The sequence below is a fragment of the Labeo rohita genome, chromosome 1 (assembly GCF_022985175.1).
Source record: "Labeo rohita strain BAU-BD-2019 chromosome 1, IGBB_LRoh.1.0, whole genome shotgun sequence".
In the NCBI taxonomy this organism is placed as follows: Eukaryota; Metazoa; Chordata; class Actinopteri; order Cypriniformes; family Cyprinidae; genus Labeo; species Labeo rohita.
This window is the reverse complement of record NC_066869.1, coordinates 15,901,753-15,920,840: the sequence shown is the minus strand read 5'-3', so window position 1 is coordinate 15,920,840 and position 19,088 is coordinate 15,901,753. Positions and strand designations below refer to the sequence as shown.

The 19,088-nt window shown below is 32.3% G+C and overlaps 2 protein-coding genes across 4 annotated transcripts; one reads left to right on the top strand and one right to left on the bottom strand.

Moving 5' to 3' along the window:
• The first annotated feature begins 876 nt into the window (after window positions 1-876).
• On the top strand, window positions 877-12,367 carry slc44a1a (solute carrier family 44 member 1a). The gene is made up of 16 exons (XM_051134778.1): window positions 877-1,195; window positions 3,521-3,607; window positions 5,031-5,173; window positions 5,270-5,406; window positions 5,493-5,586; window positions 5,698-5,867; window positions 7,442-7,531; window positions 7,615-7,754; window positions 7,848-8,034; window positions 9,294-9,462; window positions 9,565-9,721; window positions 9,825-9,908; window positions 9,987-10,124; window positions 11,275-11,511; window positions 11,638-11,715; window positions 12,158-12,367. The coding sequence occupies exons 1-16, from the start codon at window positions 1,172-1,174 to the stop codon at window positions 12,176-12,178; spliced, it is 1,956 nt and encodes a 651-aa protein (XP_050990735.1). The 5' UTR covers window positions 877-1,171; the 3' UTR covers window positions 12,179-12,367.
• A 967-nt stretch (window positions 12,368-13,334) lies between these two features.
• aptx (aprataxin) lies at window positions 13,335-18,428 on the bottom strand. Of its 3 annotated transcripts, none has more exons than XM_051136003.1 (9): window positions 18,311-18,428; window positions 18,091-18,224; window positions 17,956-18,002; window positions 17,166-17,219; window positions 16,674-17,006; window positions 16,005-16,064; window positions 15,455-15,681; window positions 15,272-15,375; window positions 13,335-13,594 (listed from the first exon to the last, which is right to left on the bottom strand). In XM_051136003.1, exons 2-9 carry the CDS (start codon window positions 18,218-18,220, stop codon window positions 13,440-13,442), a joined length of 1,110 nt encoding a protein of 369 aa, XP_050991960.1. In that variant the 5' UTR covers window positions 18,221-18,224; window positions 18,311-18,428; the 3' UTR covers window positions 13,335-13,439. The 3 variants fall into 3 exon arrangements, with proteins under 3 accessions (XP_050991960.1, XP_050992734.1, XP_050993526.1); XM_051136777.1 differs by having other exon boundaries at window positions 16,674-16,940; XM_051137569.1 differs by lacking the exons at window positions 18,091-18,224; window positions 18,311-18,428 and having other exon boundaries at window positions 16,674-16,992.
• Window positions 18,429-19,088: the final 660 nt, after the last annotated feature.

The window sequence follows — 19,088 nt, the reverse complement described above, 5'->3', positions numbered from 1 at the left end:
ATGGCTTGACATTTTATCCTTACCCGTCTGTTTGATAGCTGGTTTGTGTTACGAAGTTGTTTGGATTCTTATCACGAATTGGAAAAAACGATCCGAACGATCTATAGCCGTAAACATCACAACAGTCTTACGGTTTTACCATTTTAACGATTTTCCCTGCGTCCAAAGCATATCAACTGTAACTCCACAATGAAGCCATAAAATGGTCGCGTGCACTACTATTTATTCTCGCTAGATGGTGCTAAAGTCACAGTAAACGAGCTTAATATTTCGAATCATTGTAGCGAATCGGTTCGTTCGAACGGTTGGTTTTAAACGAACCTTCAACGACCTGATTCACCGATTCTTTCCAGGTACGTTTTCGCAGTATCCACAGCGTTTTATCAGTTTAACAGTTATCACTGTTTTTGATTTCGGTCACTGTAGTATTTTTGTCAGCAGCATAATTAGAAATACCGTTTCCAGTATTATTTATATAATATATTATAAATGTTGTTAATGTGATCCCCAATCACGTTAACAACATTGTGTCCAGTATTGCAGTTTTTCACCTAAACAACTGAATACTGAAAAAAATAAGATTAATGTGTTAAGATCAATTCCTTGCAGACCGTCGAGTGATTCGCAAATTCCATGAATCATTTTAACCGACTCATTACAAAAGAATCTGTTCAAGATTCGTTCAATGACAAAAACGTGAAACTTGAAACTTGTCATAATATTAATTTGTCTTCGAGTATGAACAGTCAGACTCCAGTAGTTTGCAAAAATGTCACACTATGCGAACCGGAGTGTGAAATATTTGATCTCAGTTCAATGTTTTCCAGTGTGACAGAAGACAAGGAGGAGGAGGAGGAGGAGGAGGACAGGACAGCTCCGCCTTCACCTTGTCACGGAATTCGCCAGGGAGAATTACAGCACGTCAGATCCTGAAAAAACAGACCCTAATCCTTTTACTAATAGCGGCGGCTCGTGTGTTTTATATTCTTGCGTGATTGCTATAGCGGACGTGTCTTTGTTTCTAAGGGCGTTTGTACGTATTTATTACCAATGTGCAACTTTTACACTCCATTCTTCCGAAATTGCTGCAGGACACGCTGATCGCAGGCTGCCAACTCCCTGATTTTGCACTGTTTCTTGTGTGTTTGTGATTCTCGCCAACTCAGGAATTATGGGATGCTGCGGTAGCACACAGGTAAGGCATCATTAAACACAACATCGTGTAAATGCATGCTGATTCACATCTGGAAACTTTTTAACTTGATCGGCTGCATGCTTTGCATGAAGTTATGAACGTAAGCATAAGAGCAAACACTCATAGTACAGTCACGCATAAGCAAGCAAGGGTTTTGTAAATTAATAAAACGGAAGGTCTGTGTACTTCAAGCAGGGAGGTATTAAGCCAATCACCTTCATCACATCAGAATAACGATAAAGCAATGCAGGGCTTTGTTTGTCAACAGTGTAAAGCTCATTTCCGGGTTGAGCAAGTCAGGTGTGTTCAGACAGCCCCATTCATTTACTGCGGTGCTTTCATTGTGTTTTATTCGTGTTTTTTGCAGTTGAACTTTTCCAAAGAATAAGATTTTTGCATAAAAAGAGAAGCTTATAGTTTTGGAAACTGCGACTGATTGTTACTGTTAACTAAAACTATTAACATCGTATTCGTGAATTGAAATGGAGCTGAAAAATATAAATATTAGATGGAAAACTTCACAAACGAACAATAAATAAGCTCCTAAACTCCAAGCTCCTAAAGCTTTTTATTTCAGATAAATGCTGATCTTTAGATCTTTTCTATTCATCAGAGAATCCTGAAAAAAAATGTACTCAACTGCTAAATGTTGATGATAATAATAATGATAATAATAAATGTTTCTTGAACAGCAAATCAGCACATTAGAATGATTTCTAAAGGATCATGTGACAGTAAAGACTGGAGTAATGATGCTGAAAATTTAGATTTGATCACAGGAATCAATTACATTTTACAATAGATTCAAATAAAAAACTATTATTTAAAATTTAATTTAATTTTAACTGTTTTTTTCTGTATTTTGGATCAAATAAATGCAGGCTTTGTGAGCAGAAAAGAATTCTTTCAAAAACATTACAAATCTTACTGTTCAAAAACTTTTGACTTGTAGTGTATATAAATTTAAACGATACTTTAAAATATTATCTACTAACTGAACTAACTGAAATAAAGTAACTTTGAATACTAAACAGGTTAGAATAAAAATATTGTAAAAATAAAATAAAAACAAAACAAAAAAGCACATAACAAAATTATTAAAATTTAAAATTGAAACAGAAATTTTAAATGAAAATGCTAAATGATAATATAATAGTATGCTGGTCACAATGTCTCTTAGGTTTCCATTATTTTAATTACATACTTTAATTTCTGCTATTTGTTTACTTAACTATTCAAGTGGTGTGATAAATTAATTTAAAGGAGTCATCTGCTTGTGTAATAACTATACAGTAATTAAAAAAATATTACTTAATCCACAAAAATATTATTTATTTATGCATGTATTTATTTATTAAGCTATTGTTTATATATATATATATATATATATATATGTATATATATGTATATATATATATGTTAAAGGAGAAGTCCACTTACAGAACAACAATTTACAGGTAATGTACTCACCCCCTTGTCATCCAAGATGTTCATGTTTTTCTTTCTTCAGTCGTAAAGAAACTGTGTTTTTTGAGGAAAACATTTCAAGATTTTTCTCCACAAAAAGGACTGATTTGGTGCCCCGATTTTGAACTTCCAAAACCCAGTTTAAATGCGGTTGTAAATGATCCCAGCTGAGAAAGAAGGGTCTTATCTAGCGAAACGATCAAAATGATTTTCATAAAAAAAAAATACAATTTAAATACTTTTTAATCTCAAACGCTCGTCTTGTCTTACTCTCCCTGAACTCTGTGTATTCTGACTCAAGACAGTTAGGGTATGTCGAAAAACTCTGATCGTATTTTCTCCCTCAACTTCAAAAATCATTTCAAAATCATCCTACATCGCTGCAGAAGTACCGACCCAGTCTTTGCAAAGTGAACATGCAAAGAAGATCAAACACCCTTAACAAAAAAGGTAAAACAGCGATATAAGATGATTTTGAAGTTGAGGGAGAACATGAGATGGGAGTTTTTCGACATACCCTGACTGTCATGAACCGGAACAAAAACAGTTTAGGCAGAGTAAAACAAGACGGACGGGTTCCTCGGCTGGGATCGTTTACAACTGCATTTGAAGCCGCATTTAAACTGCATTTTGGAAGTTCAAACTCGGGGCACCATATCAGTCCATTATATGGAGAAAAATGCTGAAATGTTTTCCTCAAAAAACACAATTTCTTTACGACTGAAGAAAGAAAGACATGAACATCTTGGATGACAAGGGGGTGAGTACATTATATGTAAATCTTTGTTTTGGAAGTGGACTTCTCCTGTAAAACAATTTGTATGTGTCATGTAAACTATGCCAACTTCCTCTCTACAGAAAACCCGCGAGTGGAAACCCTTAGAGCAGAGGAAGTGCACAGATATACCATGGCTGCTCTTGTTCATCCTCTTCAATGTCGGCATGGTAGGAAAAAAGACATGTGAAATGAATATAAAGAAATAAACCTGACAAATCTGAACAAAATGTATTAATTCTATTATTTTAAACACTATTATTTTATCGTTTGATGTTATTTTGATTTTATAGATAATAGTCAACAACTGTTTAAATTAAATTTATTTAATTAATTGTACTTGAATTAAATGAACAGCATGCTGTCTGTTTTTATAGGTTTTTTTAATATTGTTTATGATTTTTTTATGATTTAAAAAAAGTCAAATATATATGATATTTAATGATTTTTTTATATGATAAAAATTCCATCCTATAGGTAAATAATGTAGAGGTCGACCGATATTGGATTTTACCGATACCGATAACTGGTTGGACCACACTGGCTGATACCGATCAATCGACCGATATTTTTTTAAAATGGATACTGAACGGAAAATAACTAGTGCTCTACTATTTAAAAAAAAAAAAGTAGCCTACTGAACCATAATTTGTAAATGAATCAAAATATTAATATTAATTATATATTGATCATTACAGTTAGTTCACTGTTCATTAATGTTAACAAAAGCAACAAAACTCTTTTAAATATATCATTAAATGCTGAAATGAACACACTCTAACAAGCAACAATATTTCTATTCTACAGCTTTTATCAGTCTTAAAGTTACAAATGAACTCGTATTGTAAAGTGCTACCATTGCATAAACAATCAAGCTAAAGATGGCCATCTTTAAATATCTACACAAAGGCCACAGTATTAAAATTGCATACATATGGATATTGTGTACTTTCACAATTTAACTGCTTCTATTTTAGAACATTTGTGGTTATCTAATCAAAATATAAAAATATGTTCGTCACACAACGGGAAAATTTGCAGTAATCACACGCACTGGACGCGTCGCGTGCAATTCAAGCGGCGGTCTACAAGACTTTATTTGATTACTAAACGGGCGAAAGTATACTGCTGTCCTTTCTCCACTAATGCAGCATCTAGTCAACAAATTCATCGCTTAGTAATGATATGAAAATATGCACTACAGTATACTGTACACAACGTTTCGTTGTCGATGTTTTAAATCCGCTTTAGAAGTGTCCCGCTCTGTGCAGGGCACAGTGTCACGTGTCTAAACAAACGGCACGTGCTGTCAGTGATTTCCGCCACTAGAGGCAGCTCTCTTGCTGTTTAACAAAGACTATAGGGACTTTGCTGAATAATGACGACCTTCTCAGCCGCTCCAGCAACAGACCCAACCCGAAAAAAAAATATCGGCATGGATTTTTGCCGATAACCGATAGTTCTGCCAATCAACTGTCGGTGCCGATAAACCTCTAAAATAATGCACAGGGCGAATAATGTCCATTTATAACACGTTTAATTTCTGCTTTTGCTTCTGTCCCGTGTCCTAATCATCATGTGTTTCTATGGCAGCTCTGCATCTGTGGCTTCGCCATAGCGACAGGGGCCGCCTCCAGACTCATATCAGGGTACGACAGCTACGGGAACATCTGCGGTCAGAAGAATGCCAAGATCCCAGGAATAGAGCTCAGCGGCCTCAACCACACCTCCAGAAAGTCTGTGAAACAAAGCCGCTTCCTCTGTAAATCTTTACATTAATTCAGTGAGTGTACAGATGGTGAATGACTGTTTGTTCCATGGTTTTGTCACAGGTATGTGTTTTTCCTGGACCCCTGTAACATCGACATATTAGGAAGGAAGATTAAATCTGTGGCTTTGTGCGTCTCGAAGTGTCCAGATGCAGAGTTGAAGACTTATGAGGATCTCACAACGTTCTCAACGGTGAACGGTGAGCTCAGTGCTGTCTTATACTGATGTGTCATGAAATGTGATTTATGCCTAATGTTGTTTTGTTTTTCTGTATTGTTGTCTTAGGATCTCAGTTATGCTCTTATGATGTACAACCGGACACGTATTCATCTAATCCTAACAGAGAGACAAAATGTCCTAAACTTCCTGTCCATCCAAGGTAGAAACTTAGTCTCTTTAAAGAGTTTTTTAAGTGTTTTATTGAAAGTCTCTTATTTGCACCAAGGCTGCATTTATTTGTTCAAAAGTATTTTGTCATTTCTTCATGCAGTGCATCTATACCAGTGTTTCACCGCTGTATGCCTGTGGACATTTCCTGTTATGCCAAGTTTGCCGAGGCCTTCATCACTTTCGTCAGTGACAACAGTGTGGTGCACCGGGTCATCGCTGGAGTGATGACTTCCAAAGAGATCATCATGGGCCTGTGTCTGCTCGCTCTCGGTCAGCTCATTACATGGGACTTTTCTCATGAAACCGACATTAATACAAATGACAATACTTTTAACTTTCATTAACATCCTTAAGTCTTAGCTTCATAAGGAAACAGAAACTAATAAATAAAACAAAACAAAAAAATTACATTAAAATGAAAATGGAAAATATATAAATAAAAACTCATACAAACTTTAAAAGTATCTCAGTGATACTAAAATAGCACTGATTAAACATAAAACCTGATTTGCATCAGTGCTATTTCAGTGCTATTTATTTTTTATTTATATACTTTTTAAAGTTAATTTTAATGTATTAGTAATTTTTTTGTGTTTTATTTATAAATTTTAATTTTTATTAAATATGTATTTTATAAAAAAATATATTTAAGTTTTATTTGTTTTAGTACATCAAGTTAAACTAAATTAAAATTTCACCAATGTTTCCTGGGCCACTAGTTAAATTTGAGTTAATTTAACTTAATTTGAGTTAATTTTAGTATTTTCTTTAATGTTGTGTTTTTCTCATTTTTATTAGTTTTTACTGTTTATTAAACATGACTATATAGTTTTTATTAATTGTTAATGTAATTTTTAGTTATTTTAATACATTAATTTAACCTAAATTAAAATATGAAATGTTTCTTTGGCAACTGGCTGAAATAAGTTTAAATGTAACTTTATTTTATTTTAATTTGAGTTAATTGTAGTGGAGTTTTTTTCTGTTGTGTTTTTCTCATTTTTATTATTTTTTGCTTTTTATTAAACATGACTATATAGTTTTTATTATTTTTAATGTAATTATTAGTTATTTTAATACATTAATTTAACCTAAATTAAAATGAGAAATGTTTCTTTGGAAACTAGCTTAAATAAGTTTTATTTTACTTCCTGTTCATTTTACTTTTGTTCACATTTTTTTTTTTTTTTTTTTTTTTTTTTTCAGCATTTTGTTTTACATTTTTCTCTATTTTATAAGTTTTTGTTATGCATTACTATGTAGGGTTTTTTTTATACATTTGTTTCATTTTTAGTTATCAAACTTTATATTTTTCACATTAAACAACTTTCTTTTTGTTGTTTTCATAATTTTATTAGTTTTTGTTTTTATTAAATGTCTGTAAAGTTTTTATTAATTACTAGCTAAAGTTTGATTTTTATTTTTCATTTTAATTTTAGTTAATTTTAGTCATTAGTTTTTTATTTGTTTTCGTCAATTTTATTAGTTTTTATTATTAAACACTACTATGTAGCTTTAATTTATTTATTTAATTTCGAGTTATCAAACTTTAGACTTTATTTGAAACTTTCTTCACATTAAACAACTTTCTTTTTTGTTGTGTTTTCATAATTGTATTTGTTTTGATTTTTATTAAATGTCTTTTTATTTAATATAGTTTTTATTAATAATTTATTAATATAATTTTTATAGTTTTTATTAATAAGTTTGAGTTTTATTTCAGTTAAAATACTGTTTTTCTTTTAATGGTTTTATTTTCATTTTAGTTAACTGTAATAACGTGAATGCCAGTGGTCAGTAGAGCGAGGTTTAAAGCACCGTTTTGTCTTTTCTTTGTGCTGCAGTTCTGTCTCTGATCCTGATGGTTGTGATCCGCTACATCTCTGTGCTTCTGGTCTGGATTCTTACAGCTGTTGTGGTGGTCGGGTCGATTGGTGAGACTTTAGTATTACATAGAAATAACTGAAAGGACAAGCACTCACTAGCTGAAAGTCATAAAGCGTTTTGTTTGTGGCAGGTGGGACGGGGATCTTGTGGTGGCTCTATGTGGATCAGTCAAAATCTGTGAACGCCACTCTACCGGCTGTGGAACTGGAGGTGGCCAAAGACAACCAGAAAGCCCTGCTCATCTACGCCATCGCTGCCACTGTCTTCACTGTACGTTTAGAGTCACATACTATTATAAAAACTGCCAAATGGCAAGAATTTTTAATATGCAAATATGTAATATTGAATAACGGTCCGCCTCAGGTGATTCTGTTGCTGCTGATGTTCTTCATGAGGAAGCGTGTGGCGCTCACCATCGCTCTCTTTCACGTGGCCGGTAAAGTGTTCACCTATCTGCCTCTGCTGGCCCTGCAGCCCTTCTGGACCTTCCTCACGCTCATGCTCTTCTGGGTTTACTGGATCACTGTGCTCCTCTTGCTCGGAACCGCAGGTCTGTCAGAGCAAACAAATAAAGGTCTGGGGTGGGCGGCATTTCAGGTTCTCAGTCTCAGGGCTCAGTTCTTATGTATTTGCTCCAATAAAGTAAAATTTTATATTATATATCTATATCTATCTATCTATATATTATACACACACATATACATAAATATTGCTACATATATGAAATATATAATAATTTTAATGTGCTGATGTTATAGTAAATGTAGACATAATACATGTATTATTTTAATATATTAATATTATTAATTACAAATAAATTAAATTAAATTTACATTTTATTTAATGTAATTTTTATGTAATAATTTTATTTAATTACGTATTTATGTATATATGTGTGTGTGTGTATATATATATATATATATATATATATACACACACACACAAAAGTTTATTATTCATTTTAATATATTAATATTATTAATTAAAAATGTATGAAATTATATATAAATGCTATATATTATTTGCGTTTTATTTAATATACATTTTATTTAATAATTTCATGTTTATATATATATATATATATATATATATATATATATATATATATATATATATATATATATATATATATATATATATATATGAATATATATGAATATGTATATGTGTGCGTTTTCTTTATTTAATATTTTTAATGTTTTTTTTATAGTATTTATATTATAATATTTGTAATATTTAATACAATTTTGTATTATTATATTTTATATATTACAAAAAAAATTAATATATACATATACACACAAACATTCATTTATTTGAATATATATATTTGTGGAGAGAATACAGTAACAATAAGACAATATATATTTATATATATAATATATATAAGACAATTTTATAAGACAATTTTATATATTAAATTATAATATATAATTTAATATATAAAAGTTATATATTTATTATCATATGTATATTTTATTTACAAAAAAGTAAAGATTTATTATAAAATATGTTTATTATATTTTATTACATACATACATACATGTATTATACAATGTTTATGTATGTATAATTAATATAGTATGTTTTCTTTTAAAAAAACGTAGATATAAAATATATTTATTATGTATAGATTTGTTATTTACTATTGTGTAAAACAAATTGCTTTTTTTTTTGTGTCAGAAGGAATATTATCATAAATTTATCATGAACACTCAATATATTTCCCAGCCTTAATCAGATGGTTTTAGTATTATATTTCAGTGTTTCACTAGGCACAGCGTTTCAGATATAATTTTCTCCCCACAGGAAGTCCAGTGCTGAATAACCAGACGGGTCTGGTGGAGTTTCGTATGGACGGGTCGCTGCAGTACATGGTGTGGTACCACGCCGTCGGCCTCATCTGGATCAGTGAGTTCATCCTCGCCTGTCAGCAGATGACCGTAGCCGGAGCTGTCGTCACATACTACTTCACCAGGTCAGAGGTCAAAGGTCATTCGCACAGAAAAAAGTTGCTTCCATCCATCTGTCTACGAAGAACAACATTTGTGATTTCCACTGTTTCTTTGTCTCACTGTAGAGATAAGTCTCAGATGCCCTTCACGCCCATCGTGTCGTCTATGCTGCGTCTGATGCGCTATCATCTGGGCACTGTGGTGAAAGGAGCCTTCATCATCACTCTAGTGGAGATTCCCCGACTCATCCTCACCTACATCCACAGTCAGCTCAAAGGAAAAGTCAGTCACTGTCAGAACTCTTTTGTAACATTAATGTCTTTACGTTTACTTTTGATTAATTGAATGCATCGTTGATCAGTAAAACCCTATGTTGTTGCTGTAGGAGAACGCCTGTGCGCGCTGTATGCTGAAGGCGTGCATCTGCTGTCTGTGGTGTCTAGAAAAGTGCCTTGCTTACCTAAACATGGTGAGTCAAATATATGTAGCAGAAAGATGAATTTGTTTATTTCAATTTGATGCATTAATCATTTTGTCTTTTCTTCAGAATGCATATATAGCAACGGCCATCAACAGCACCAACTTTTGCACGTCTGCACGAGACGCTTTCTTCATCCTCGCCGAAAACGCTCTCCGTGTGGCAGCTATCAACAGTGTCGGGGACTTTGTCCTGTTTTTAGGAAAGGTATTTATTCACAGATTCGCAACTTCCCTTTGTACTGCATATTCATTGTTACTTATTTGTTACTTTACTTGAATATTTATATACTTATTTATAGTATTTATTAACATTTTTATTTAATATTTTATTTTTTAATTTTCATTCTAATTTTAGTTTGTTTTAGTAATATTATGTTCTTTTTCATATTTATTAGTATATATATATATATATATATATATATATATATATATATATATTTTTTTTTTTTTTTTATATATACTTATGTATAGCTTTAATATATTTTTTTCTTTTTGTTTTGGAAATTTTAATTTCATTTTACCACATTATTTTTCATTGTTTTAATCTGAGGTATCATTCATATCTGTAGCACAAACATGGGACAATTTATGTGCTAAAGAACCCTAAGCATGGTTATTGTTATTTAAAAAAAAAACTAATTTATATATATATATATATATATATATATATATATATATATATATATATAGTTAATTAACAATAATAACCATGCTTAGGGTTCTTTAGCACATAAACTGTCCCATGTATGTATATTTATATTTATATATATATATATTTATGTGTATGTATCTATATATCTATATATATATATAGATACATACACATAAATATATATATATATATATAAATATAAATATACATACATGGGACAGTTTATGTGCTAAAGAACCCTAAGCATGGTTATTATTGTTAATTAACTATATATATATATATATATATATATATATATATATATATATATATATATATATATATATTAATGGAATCTAATTCTTACATTACACTTAATTTCAGTTAACAAAAATTATTTTTTATATTTTTAATTTTTAATTTAACACAAACATTGGACAATTTATGTGCAAAAGAACCCTAAGCATGGTTACTATTGTTAACTAAAACCAAAAAATATATGTTCATATATATATTTGAAATAAAATAAGTATTAACTGAAATTAAAGCTATATAGACATTTTAAAAAAGTAAAAATAAAATGACACACAAAACACTACTCAAATGAAAGAAAATTAAAATCTAATTCACAATATTAAAAGTAGTATAATGATATAATAATGATATTAAAATGAACTAAAATTGTGATTCCAGACTGCCTAAAAGCTGTTTGTTGTCGCTGCAGGTGTTGATCGTGTCATGTACGGCGTTTGCGGGTGTGCTTTCGCTGAACTATCAGCGTGAATACACCGTCTGGGTGCTGCCGCTCATCATCGTGTGCGTCTTCGCCTTCCTGGTGGCGCACTGCTTCCTCTCCATCTTTGAGATCGTAGTAGACGTTCTCTTCCTCTGCTTTGCCATCGACACCAAGTACAACGATGGCAGCCCGGGCAAAGAGTACTACATGGACAAGGCCCTTATGGTGAGAAAGTTTCCCATTCATTTTCTTTGACCTCAGGGTCAACGAAAAAGTCATTTATGAGAGCCTTGTGTTGTTGTACGGCAAATTAAAAATGTTTTTGATGTCTCCATACGACCATCCATGTAGGAGTTTGTAGAAAACACCCGGAGAGCGACAGAGCGGTACAACAAATCAGAAGGAGAGAGTGGGGAAATGAAATCTATGGTGAGTTTAAAAGGACAATTATTGTTTTATTTTCAGCTGATCAGGTTTCTTATTAAAAAGCCAACCTTAAAGGAATAGTTCACCTAAAAATGAAAATTGTCAACATTTACTCACCCTCATGTTGTCTTTCTTCTGTTAAGCACAAAAGAAGATATTTTGACAAATGTGAATAACCAAACAGTTGCCGGTAGCCATTGACTTGCATAGTATTTTTTCCCCCCACACTATGGAAGTCAATGGCTACCGTCAATTGTTTAGTCACCAACATTCTTTAAAGTATCTTCTTCAGAAGAAAGAAACTCATACATGATGTATGAATGATAACAGAATTTTCATTTTTGAAAGTTCCAAAAAGTTCCAACTTGGAAATTCTAGCAAAACTAACACAAGGTTAAATATACGTTGGTTTATTTATTTACTCGTATCATGTATTATATTTCAGACTGGAGGTACGCTCGCTTGATGAAGACCGACGTCATTTTACATCACCTTACACTCCAAAAAAGTGCTTTCGAGATGCACAAAAACTTCTCTTCAGGGATTCTAATGTGACACATCTGTCATCATGACTACAGGGCATCTGACAATAGAAACGCTCTAGGACAGTGAGCTGAGTACATGCACAAGACAAAAAAAAAAAAAAACACAACAAGCTGGACGTAGGTATCTGCAGTGCTAATATATTTGCTCCTAAATTTTTATCTAAACGCTTGTAGGATTTTCTACAAACAAAAAGAGTTGAGAGATTGAATATGTACAAGTTATTTAAAATAAAAACGTAGGAGCAATAAATATCTTTTTTTTTTTCCAACTCTGGATTTTTGTTTTATTAGTATAGTAAATTTTATAGAGTAGTTACAGACTAGCAATAGTTGCCTTAGTATTTTATATATTTTGGTTTAAAAAGCATTGTCATAAAATCCTGTTTTAGTTGTCAAACTTTTTTTTTTAAACATGCTTTTGTATTTTTTTTTATGTTTTTGAAATATTTTCTTTCATAACAGATGTGAAATACACTCCTGTCTGCAGAGACTTAAACTGTCGTTGTTTTTTTTAATTTTTTTTATGTAAGCAATATTATTGGAGCCCTTTATCAATGTTTCAGATTCAGGTTATTCTTTGAGTGTCTTATTTTATTATTCTAGAGTAGTTCCTGCATATATTTTGTGCAGCAGTATACATTTTGCTCTCAACATCTAAATGAACAGCATAGTGATTGTCATTTCCCTCGTGCCAATACGCTGAAGTGTGTAATTTATACAACATCACAAACCATGCTAAATGGAATTGCAATCTGTTCGTTTGAGGAGAACGAGACTGTGATGGCCTGTTTATTCCAGCAATCAACAAACTGTCTGAAAAGTGTTATTTGTGCAATTTCATTTAGTGCTGAAATTACATTTTAGCTTCAATCAAGTGCATTTGTGTGAATGTTGTGTGTGTGTGTGTGTGTGTGTGTGTGAAAGGAAAACAATTTACTTTTAACTACCATCTTTAAACACTCACGTTCAATAAAACCAAAGAGATGTGCAAACTGTTATTGATTCATTACTTTAGCGATGTTCGTAATGGAAGTGAATGAGGACTGAATGAATTAATGAAAACAATATATCGAGATATCCAGAACAAATCCAATTTACTAAAGGATTCAATGGGCTGTTTACAAAATTGACTTTTAACAGACAAAATATATATGACTGTCCCATACAGGATCTGTAGCATATCTAAGAAGGCAGATGAGTTTTGAGATGCTCTTTTAGTTTGGGTATCGTCGGCTGCTCTTTACGACACAAGTGACAGCGCAGAGGCAGCTTCAGTAATTCACTAGTGCCTTCTTTCACCGTCACTTTCCCATCATGCTCCAGCATCGCAATGACATCTGTGGAAAAGATAAGCATGAATGCTCTGCTTTATTAAACAGCTTGTAGAGCTTCTTTTTTTTATATAATTTATTAAAAGGATAGATCACCCAAAAAGGAAAATTTGCAGAATATATATATGCACTCACAGACCATTAAAGATGTAGATGAGTTTGTATCTTCATCAGAACAGATTTAAAGAAATGTAGCATTACATCACTTGCTCACCAATAGATGCTCTGCAGTGAATGGGTGCCGTCAAAACGAGAGTCCAAACAGCTGATAAAAACATCACAATAATCCACAAGTAATCCACAACTTCAGTCCATCAGTTAACATCTTGTAAAGTGAAAAGCTGCGTGTTTGTAAGAAACAAATCCATCATTAAGGTATTTTAACTTCTGGCTAAATTACAACCCCACAATCATAGAAAATCCAACCACTTAAAACTGTTTTTACTAATAAACAGTGCTTGACCTGCGCATATTTCTCTCTTCAGACCAGACAACTTTTTCACTGGAGAAAGCAATATTATGGATAGAGCGTCAAATTTTAGCCAAAAAGCAATGGTTTAAAGTTAAAAACACACAAATTATGGATATGTTTCTTTCAAACATGCAGCTTTTCACTTCACAAGATGTTAACTGGTGGACTGGAGTGGTGTGAATTACTTCTGGATTATTTTATTATCAGCTGTTTGAACTTTCATTCTGACGGCACCCATTCACTATAGAGGATCCATTGGTTAACAAATGACGTAATGCTACATTTCACTGAATCTGATTAAAGGATTAGTTCACTTCCAGAACAAACATTTACAGATAATGTACTCACCCCCTTGTCTTCGAAGATGTTCATATCTTTCTTTCTTCAGTCGTAAAGAAATTATGTTTTTTGAGGAAATTCTCTCCATGTAATAGACTTCTATGGTGCCCCCAAATCTGAACTTCCAAAGTGCAATTTAAATGTAGTTTCAAAGGGCTCTAAATGATCCCAGTTGAGGAAGAAGGATCTTATCTAGTAAAGTTGTTTTTTGGTTTTTTGTTTTTTTTGTTACAATTTATATACTTTTTAACCTCATACACTCGCCTCGTCTAGCGATGTGTGAACTCTTTTTTTCTGGTCATGACAGTTAGGGTACGTCTATAAACTCCCAATCTCCTCCAACTTCAAAACTGTCCTACATCGCTGCAGAAGTACCAAACCAGTGTTTACAAAGTGAACATGCAAAGAAGATCAAACACCCTTAACAAAAAAGGTAAAACAGCGATATAGGACGATTTCGAAGTTGGAGGAGAAAATGAGACGGGAGTTTTTAGACGTACCCTAACTGTCATGATCGATAAAAAACAGTTCACACAGAGCTAGACAAGATGAGCATTTGAGGTTAAAAAGTATATAAATTGTAATTTTTTTTTTTTTTTCTTTTTAGAAAATAACCATTTCACTAGATAACAACCTTCTTAGTACACTATCTGTACATTTTTGTTCTGGAAGTGAACTACTCCTTTAAGAAACACTCATCTACATCTTTGATAGCCTGAGTGTGTGTACATTTTCAACAAAATTCATTTTTCAACTATTCCTTTAATGATTTACATCAATGTGATGGAGCAAGTTATTCAATTCTGATTAAAGGATTACAAAGACATTTATTTTTGATTTAAAATAACAGTGTATTTTCGTGTGTAATGTACCTTGAGACTCCACAAAGTAGTCAGTAGTGAAGGAATTCCAGTGTTTCTTGTTCTTCAAACATGGCGAGTCAAAGTCTTGGCTGATTACGTGCAGGTGGACGTGACTGAGAAGAAATAAACAGCCTAAACATTTAATTCATAACATAACACTTCAGCAGCCAATCAGGATGCAGACGTCTGTACCTCATGCTGGGGATGGCGTGATATCCCAGACGAAAGCTCAGTTTGTGAGCATCAGGACACTGCTGCACCATCTGATCTCCCACACGCTGCATGTGTTTGAGCAGCTCGATGTGCTCCGAGCGAAGAGCCTTCAGACTGGAGATCGAGTCCCACGGCAGCACCAGCCAGTGGTACCGCGCCTTTGGGTACTTGTCCTTGATGACCACAACCCTATCATCTTTGTACACCTGAAGACAAAAATTAATATATTTTTAATGCAATTTATTTCCGTGATGCAAAGCTGAATTTTCAGCATCATTACTCCAGTCTTCAGTGTCATATGATCCTTCAAAAATTATTCTAATATGCTGATTTGATTATTAAGAAACATTTATCAATGTTGCAAACAGCTGTGCTATTTTTGAGGAATCAGTGATGTTTTTCAGGACTCTTTTGATGAATAGAAAGTTCAAAACAGCAGCATTTGGAACAGGAATCTTTTGTAACCATGTAAAAGTCTTTATTGTCAGTTTTTGATTCATAGGACTGAATAGAAGTGAACAACTTATACCTGCATTTTAGGGTCCTGCATTGACACTTTAAGCCCTTGGCTCCAATGGCCAGCAGATTCCTGGAAAACAAGAATGTTTTCAGTGTTTAAGTCTAAAGTTAAAACTCAAAATGTAGTAAAAGAATTAAAAAAATCTTTAATAAAGACCTTCGACATTTCTTTAACCCGTTCAAAAACAGGCAAAAATAGTATTACAATGTAATAAACTATCACATATGTGACCCTGGACCACAAAGCCAGTCTTAAGTAGCACGGGAATATTTGCAGCAATAGCCAAAAATACATTGCATGGGTCAAAATTATCGATTTTTCTCATTTTTGGCCATAAATCATTAGGATATTAAGTAAAGATCATGTTCCATGAAGATACTTTGTAAATTTTCTACTGTAAATATATCAAAATTAGTTAGTAATTAGTAATATGCATTGCTAAGAATTTCATTTGGACAACTTTAAAGGCGATTTTTTTGCACCATCAGATTCCGGGTATTCATATAGTTGTATCTCAGCCAGATATTGTCATAATAACAAACCATACATCAATAGAAAGCTTTTTTTACTCAGATCAGATTATGTATAAATCTCAATTTTAAGAAATTGACCCTTATGACTGGTTTTGTGGTCACGTATTTGAATTTTATTATATCTGTAAAGCCAAATAAAACGTACTGATTTATCAGATCCAGATGGCGGTGTCTTTTTTGGCGGAGGTGAATCGTCTGACATTCTGTGATGGTCTGTATGTGATGTTGATGTTTTGTTTGCAGGGCTCTTGATCTTCTCTCCGTTCCCCTCAGAGCTCATCTGATGGGCTCTTTTTAAAGGTTTGCTCAACTCTGTGGCAGATCTGGGTGTGGACGTGTCCTCAACGAACTTCACTGTGTAAGGATACATCTGATTGACCATGTAAAGTTTCTGGCCCGGCTTTATGGTCACCTGATTGTAGAGGTGGGCGACATGTGGTTTGTAGGAAGTTAAGACCAGTAACCTGTGCAATACAGCCTCAATTACAAGAGAACAGGACATCTGTGGATATTAAGTTTGTCAGATGCCAAATAATACATAAATGATTCATTTTCTTTATTCAAAGCAATGATAAATACTAAGATAAAGTATATGAAATACTGTCAAAAAGCTGTTGCCAAAAAGATGCCATTTTACCTGATTGCCTTTGCCCACAACCACATTGTCCACATTTGTAGGATTCACACCCAGCTGGTAAAAAATAAACAAGTGGTTCAAATATGTATTATTACACTTACAGTCTAAAGTTTTTGAACAGTAAGATTTTTAATGTTTTTTAAAAGAAGTCTCTTCTGCTCATCAAGCCTGCATTTTTTTGTATCCAAAGTACAGCAAAAACAGTAAAATTTTAAAATATTTTTCTATTTAAAATAACAGTTTTTTATTTTAATATATTTTAAAATGTCATTTATTCCTGTGATTTTAAATCTGAATTTTTGCGTCATTACTCCAGTCACATGATCCTTCAGAAATCATTCTAATATTCTGATTTGCTGCTATTATTATTAAGTTGAAAACAGCGGAGTAGAATTTTTTTTTATATAAGTAGAAAGTTCAGAAGAACAGTTTGAAATAGAAAAAAAAGCTTTTTATTTCATACTCAACTGTTTTAAATATTGATAATTACTGACACTGACGACTGCCGTTATGATGCTGAAAATTTAGCTTTAATCACAGAAATTAATAACATATTAAAATATTTTCAAATAGAAAACAGCTATTTTAAATAGTAAAAAATATTTCAAAATTTGTCTGCTTTTGCTGTACTTTGGATCAAATAAATGCAGGTTTGGTGAGCAGAATAGACTTTATTAAAAAAAAAGTTAAAAATCTTACTGTTCAAAAACTTTATTTTATAGGTTTGTTTTCTTTTATATTATATCGATTACAGACTGTTATAATATTTTTTAAAATATTCCTAGCATACCTGTTTAACAGTGATAAATCCTCTGTTGCAATCAGCTTTCAATTCAACTGCAAGAAAAAAAAGAAAAAAAAACATTAGTTGTAGCTTCCTTAAAGCCTGGATCTCTCACTGGACCATATGGAGTAATATCTCTACCTTGGTCTCTTGAGCACTTTTTGTCTTTTATCTTAGTTTCTGGTCCTCGACCAAGAATCACGGATTGTTGATGATGAAGCTGAATGGGTTTATGTGCATCATCTTCACTTACTAGTAAGCACACAGGCATCTCCCTGAAAACACAGAATAATATGAGCTGACTTTTCGTGAAATTAACAGCATACTTTTCTAAAGTGCGTCTCATGAATTCACCACTTACCCTGCTGGTTAATATGTGTAATATATCTAGAGCAGTATGTATTGTAGTTGAAAACAAAACACTGGAAGCTGAACACCTCAGCACATGACGCACAATCTTCTTCATGGACGTCAACTAACAAAAAGACGCGTACGTACTGACACCTATCGGTCGAATAAAGCGCTATTACCTTACACTAGAAAAAAGATTTGCTGGAGTTTGTGGAATGTAATATAATTTTATTATATATAATAAAGTATCTCACAGTTTTTACTGCAGCATTTTACATTCAGTGCAGACAAAAAACAACCAAATAATGGGCTAGCAGCTTTTGAATATCATGTTATCAAGAGCTTTTATGAATAAAATAATATAGGTAAGTTTTATTTACACAAATATAGATTAGTTCATTCTGCCCCAAGTTTTGTGACATTTAAAAATATCTAAAAATTGTATTAAATCAGCTGACAAAATGACTTAAACGCCTCTCAAATTCTCAAATTTATATGCTGTTAACCTCCTTGAACTTTTGCTTTTATTTTGATTATTTGTAAGCAATTATTTTTGTTTTATTTAACTATTTAAATGTATTTATTTTCTCTTTCAGTGTTTCAGTGTACACTACCAGTCAAAAGATTTTTTATGTTTTTTTAAGTCTCTTCTGCTCACCAAGCTTGTAATATTTGATCCAAAATACATCAAAAGCAGTAATATTGTGATTTTTTTTTACTATTTAAAATAACTGCTTTCTATTTGAATATATTTTAAAATTTTCAGCCTTCAGTGTCACACGATCCTT